Below are 6322 nucleotides of genomic sequence, written 5' to 3' on the forward strand. Positions count from 1 at the left end.
GCAAGTAATGTGTAATAGGGAGGATAAAAAAAAACACGGGCTGATCATTTTGATGAGCTGTCGGACACGGGCCGGGCTAGGGCTTAGTTTTGAGGCCCGTGCAGGGCTCTACTATATTAAAAAATATATATTATTTCATCTATGTTAAAAAAGTGAACAGCTTGCTTGAGCAAGATCACTACATCATAAGACTAAGATGCCCAATATGTCGGGGGACATGGATCAGACATGATTTTGACTTCATTACGTTTTGTTATGCAGAAAGCCATTTTTTTAAAGTGAATTTCGTTTTGTTTAAATTGTATCTTTACTTGAATCAATAAAGAAGCAAACCAACCAAGAATGTTCGGAATGGATTGACATGCTTAACGAAACCTGCCTGTTTCCGAGGCCTTTAAGACTGAAACAATATGTCTTTCTGTTTTTAATAGCCTACATTTCTTATATAGGCTATTCATCTAAACGCAATCGTACTGCAAAAAATTCTCTTCTTAGTATTTTTGTCTTTTTTCCTAATCTAAATATCTAAACATTCTTAAATCAAGATGCATTTACTAGATAAGTAAAATGACAATATATTTTTTCTTCTTTTCAAAATTTTGTCTTTTCAAAATTTTGTCACCTTTGCATGTAAAAGGTTTTTGTCGTTGTCTTGTGGTCACCTAAATAAAAAATCTATTTTGTTGAATATGCCTATTCTTTGACCATATATAATTTTAAACTACACTTCTGATAAATGTGGTGTGTACCATAGCTGCTTTTATTTAAAAAAAGAAAACGACAATTTCTTTATGAAGTAACTATGACGTCATGAATACTGATTATTTTCTTAGCACCCCCACATATTGGTCTAGCCCCCCCCCTTAGCACCGGTAGAGAAAAAATTCTGGCGCCGTGCATGGTAAGGTCTGTTGAGCGCTTGGATGCAGTGACGAATTGGAGGAGTTAACATGACAATACACGCGATCGCATTTGAATGGTTCAGCGCTTGTTCGCTGGCTAATTCTGCCTTCTAGTGCATACTTTTGACCAACGAAGAATAGAGCATGCAATAGATCATGATTCGGTGTAGATTGACCGCAGCAGTTTCCACTAGTGTAGGAGTTTATCTGAACTAAAGCACTTCCGACGGTTCCGTGCATTTATAAAGGGAGCACACTCTGCTCACTTACTGTTTTCATTAAAGATTTGAATAAGTGTTCCCGTGCTGCGATTTAGATGCAATCTTTATGTAATACAGGTCGATTGAGTACGGAAATATATTGGTGCTGCAATCGAATATCGAAAACTTGTTTAGTATGCAAACCTTACCTGACCTATGGTGCTGTGAGTACAAGCGAGATACACGTTTGTTTTATACTAGTTGCAGCCATGGCGTCCTAGCACAGAAGGACCAAGTGAACCGTAATACTAAATTCTAAAGTTACTAAAATAGAAAGAGGTATACAGATATCAGCTGAATAAAACACAAGTAATTAACTGGAGTTAAGCGAAAACAAAGCATCAATTACTATACATAACGTGTTTATTTCAATTGACTAATATATAATATAGCGCATATTTATAATGCAATAAGACGACACCTTTATGGAACACAGAACGCTACAGTACTTCCTCATCAGAAAGGAAGCCATGTCAAAAGGGAAACCATTTCAACGCTGGGTGCCCCGTATGATTGAGCAGATGATGTACTCTGCTGGATGACAGCCCAAAAACACTTTTAAGCTTAAAACTTTGTGTCAGTTTTAATTGCATGTTGTATGTGACGAACTCACAGTGCTGCAAGAGAATAACACCATTGAATGAGAACGGATCAAAGCACTGATGTCGGTGCTGTAGCCTACTTAAAAACTATGCTGAGCAAATTAGCATATTTAATTCAATTGTATTGATTAATAACACAGAACACATTGCGATTCCAGCTTAACTCTGTTAATCATGAGCCCCGATTAACTGGGTGCATGTTGCTTTAAACTCATGTTGCGTTCATAGGGAGAGTGATAGAGGCTAATATGCTGTGCCATCTGATTTGTTTCAGCTTTTCTAAACAATTTGCCATCAATACAGGCCGTTGTCATGCGAATCATTTACAGCACTATGGATTACGACACAAGTGAGCCCTAACGAGCGCTCACATTGCACGAGCAGACCGGCAGACACCTGTGCGCGTCTCATATGATGCTTGTGTCTGCACTGTACAGACTTGCGACAAAATTGAGAAAGAGTACAATACTACACCCAATCGGCATCGGAATGTATAATCATATACATGTCGCTGTGGTGAATGCTGATGTAGAGATGACGCCAGAATGGTGATGGAGATCACAGCCGTGTCTTTGATAACATGCCCAATAGTCCTCCGTGGAAGTGATTGTTCTGAATCTGAACGCGAGATTGCTCTCGTTAGTGAAGGCACTCGTGTCTGTTGCCGCGACAGCCCGGTGAATAGAATGATGGCTGACATGGACTTAGAACGCCACTGTGTGCATATTATTAACTTTATAATAGGACCAGCGATCGACCGCTACGGAACATCCAGAACGTTTACTGAATCGTCGCTTCAGATCTGCGTAATCGTCGCTTCAGATCTGCGTAATCGTCACTTCAGTATCTGCGAACTCAAACATGTGTAAGTACTGGGCTTTTATACGGTGAGCATGAGAATATAATTGGGTTAGAATGAAGGCAATAAGTGACGTAGTAATTGTCTCCCCAGCAGAACTTATGCTAGAGCTTTCATATTCTCACAGTGCGACAATGTGCTCTCTTACCAGAAATGTTGGCATGTTTAAGATGATTATCTAATAAAACAGTTTTTCTTGATGAATGCAGGAAGTCTTTACACCCTTCAGTCACTCTTTCTGCATATATGTTTATATTAATATACTGATGTGTCATCAGCCTTCTGTGTATACAGTTTGTTTCTCTGCATGTCTTTCACACATTCTGCATCTCAACACTTACCGCCCTGTTAGCAGTGCAGATGGGTGGAACCGTTATAGAGAATAAGGAAGAGAGACGTGAGAAAGACTGACAGAGGATGTGTGCACTTCTAATGATAGTGACTTACATCGCATTCAAGGAACACATTTGATCAGTTCTTGCTTTCACTGGATTGAGATCGGATCTGGTTTTTCTCTGGATGTCTGTGAGACTGAAGTCAATCAGGAATGAGGGCTGCCATCATCATCATCTTCATCTTCATCACTCTCTGCCTGATCTCAGGTCAGTTCTGTGCTGGTCAGTCTGGGTCAAATAATTTATGATATGATCTAGATTGATAATATATAATAACCCAGAGCAAATTAACTTGTGTTTGGCAGGTCAGATGCTTTGTTTCAGGGTATTTGGATGCACTGGAGGGAGTTTAATGTTCAAGTGCATGATCTCAAACCAGGAAGAGACTGATAAACAGCATAAAGGGAAGTATTTCTTTCTTTTCTACAAGGCTTTGTCTTCACACGTTCTCTTGGGGTGGTACTTCCACCACGTCTAGCGTGAGCAGAGCAGCACAAGATGAGCAATTTAGGTAAAAAAATATTAAAATGTTTATTTTTTCTTTAAAATGTCAGATGGTTTGTTTAGAGAAGACCCTATTCCTCATCTGGGGTCGGTCAGAGCCTCTGAAGCCCTTCCTTTGAAACTGCATTGATTTGGACCTTCAACCGTTGGTTCCTATTGAAGTCCATTATGTGCAGAAAAATCCTGGAATGTTTTCCTCAAAAAACTTCATTTCTTTTCCACTGAAGAAAGAAAGACAATTATCAGGACATTTTCATTTTGAAGTGAACTCATCCTTTATTAATACAAATAATATTTTAAGATTTCATGTCACAAGGTTTTGTTGAAATCATTTTCTGAACCTCATTGTGGGACGTCTGTTATCCAGGATGAGTATATTAGACAAACGATCACTGTCCGCTGTGAATATGATCATAAGTTTAAAACACACACCAAAGTCTTCTACAGACTGAACGGAGAACCTGTCCATGTGATGAACAGCTCAAGATCATCAGGATCATCTAAGGAGAAGTTCATTCTGTCTGACAGTGATAAAGATGATTTTACTGTGACCATTAGAGACATTTCTGCAGTGGACGGTGGAGTGGAGAGAGACAAATCTTCACACACAATAACTCACATGACCTTCTTTAAAGAGATTCATCTGAATGTTTATGGTGAATTTAGTTTCTTTTTAATTCAAGAATCCTTACAGATCTAAATAAGAAATGTAAATCCTTCCTACTTTTATTAATGTAATGAATGTTGTTTTGCAGGTCAAATGACTCCTGTCCAGGTTCAGGCCTACTCCAGTAAATCAGTCTTCATCACCTGTACATTTCCACAAGAATTCAAAGGAAACGAGAAATTCATCCAGAAAGATTCATCACAGAAGATCCTGGTAAATAGACAGAATCCATGGGAGTATCGTGGTAATATGCACATGTTTGATGATTCCAGTGAAGGACTTTTGAAGGTTTTTCTCACTGATTTAACCGCGTATGATGAAGGGACGTACCTGTGTGGAGTGAATATCAATGACGATGATCTGTTCACTGAGGTCAAACTGACAGTAAATCCAGGTAAAGTGAGGAGCGAAGAGCCTCCTGGACACTTAACATATGAAAGAGGTTCAGATGGGCTGTGTTTGGATCCAGTGTGAGAACACAAGCATCTGAACACAAGAGTAAAGAGCATTTATAACACAAAGGTATTTGGCTAAACATTGTAAATGTGTTCATGTGTGGATTTAAACCTACACTGTGTAATCTCGACATCTCTGACTATTTTACTATAGAAGAACAGGCACAAATAAATGTACCATATCAATGACATATCCAACATTTATTGCACATGCAAATTAACACTACATTTGTTACAGTATTTATTTATTCTTAACATTAATACAAAGATGTTCAATTGTTAGTTCATGTCGGCTCAGGTCCATTAAATATTAACAAATGCTACTTTTGAAACTGACATAAACTAAGCTAAATAAATGCTGTAGAAGTATTGTTCATTTCAATGTACTTAACAAATGCAACCTTATAGTAAATGTTAATGTTCTTACCTCGCAGGGTTAGTCTTTTTGAGGGAGGGAAGCTTAAAATATGGCATTAGGAGTTTCTTCTCAGTACTGCAGTAATGTTGCTCGTCTTGACCTTTTTAAAATTGAACAGAAGCTTATTCAACATTAATATTTGTGTATACAGTGCTTTCATGTTGACATTGTTATAATCATATCGTACCGACAAAACCAGAGCTTGAGTTGAAGGTCACCGGACTTGAGATGTTTCTTGTAAGTACAGGAGGATTTCCAGTCACACCTGTTTTAATATTCAGATCAAGAGTATGTGCTCATCTGCACTGGAATAGAGACAGGAGATTCACAAATCTAATGGAGAATTTCTGACATTAAAGTTGTAATGCGTCTCCTTCATTACCATCCTTGTATCTGCTCTCTAACTGTTCAGCCAGATAATTCTCATTCATCTTTCTCAGGGCGTCCAACGTGATCTTCACGGCTCCTTCTGGTGTAAATCGCGCCACCATTATGTCCATTGTGTCAGTGGCATCTGCTTTCTCTAGATCAGCAGTTGAAATGGATTCATGATTGCTCTTTAAGTGCCATTTAAACCTCTTTAATTTATATGTGCTCAGATCATCCAGAGTTTTCAGAAGAAGCTCTTTAATGGATGGCATCTTCTAGCACTGGTGTTTCTTTGCTGGAGGAGAATAAATATATTTAAAACAGACACAATGACTCTACAATGGTATATGCTGCACCAAAAATCAAAGTGTGATGAAATGCATTTAAAATTGTGATGAAATACAGTATATTTATAATTGTCATTAAAAGGATAGTTCACCCAAAAATGAGAATTCTGTCATGTGGTTGCGTAACATGAGAATGAACCACACTGGTTCTTGAGAAGCTCAACGTGATGCGTAATACGAGAATGAACCTCATTGGTTCTTGAGAAGCTAAAATGTGCTGCGTAACACGAGAATGAACCTGATTGGTTCTTGAGAAGCTCAAACGTGCTGCATAACACGAGAATGAACCTCATTGGTTCTTACTGAAGCTCAAACATGCTGCGTAACACAAAAATGAACCTCATTGGTTCTTGAGAAGCTCAAACGTGCTGCGTAACACGAGAATGAACCTCATTGGTTCTTGAGAAGCTCAAACGTGCTGCGTAACACGAGAATGAACCTCATTGGTTCTTACTGAAGCTCAAACGTGCTGCGTAACACGAGAATGAACCTCATTGGTTCTTACTGAAGCTCAAACGTGCTGCGTAACACGAGAATGAACCTC

The 6322-nt window shown here is 38.5% G+C and overlaps 1 protein-coding gene across 2 annotated transcripts; it reads left to right on the forward strand.

Moving 5' to 3' along the window:
- Window positions 1-2998: 2998 nt before the first annotated feature.
- Window positions 2999-5872, forward strand: LOC307133826 (CMRF35-like molecule 9). Of its 2 annotated transcripts, XM_079829125.1 has the most exons (4): window positions 3033-3225; window positions 3324-3426; window positions 3573-4178; window positions 4278-5872. In XM_079829125.1, the coding sequence occupies exons 3-4, from the start codon at window positions 3995-3997 to the stop codon at window positions 4661-4663; spliced, it is 570 nt and encodes a 189-aa protein (XP_079685251.1). In that variant the 5' UTR covers window positions 3033-3225; window positions 3324-3426; window positions 3573-3994; the 3' UTR covers window positions 4664-5872. The 2 variants fall into 2 exon arrangements, with proteins under 2 accessions (XP_079685250.1, XP_079685251.1); XM_079829124.1 differs by having other exon boundaries at window positions 2999-3225; window positions 3324-4178.
- Window positions 5873-6322: the final 450 nt, after the last annotated feature.

The sequence above is a fragment of the Gobio gobio genome, assembly GCF_949357685.1.
Source record: "Gobio gobio genome assembly, chromosome: 11".
NCBI classification, from domain to species: domain Eukaryota; kingdom Metazoa; phylum Chordata; class Actinopteri; order Cypriniformes; family Gobionidae; genus Gobio; species Gobio gobio.

Coding starts and splice junctions, on each gene's coding strand:
- LOC307133826 (XM_079829124.1), top strand. CDS start 3,995: ATGAACAGCTCAAGATCATCAGGATCATCTAAGGAGAAGTTCATTCTG. Junction 4,179..4,277: donor GATTCATCTGAATGTTTATG/GTGAATTTAGTT, acceptor GTTGTTTTGCAG/GTCAAATGACTCCTGTCCAG.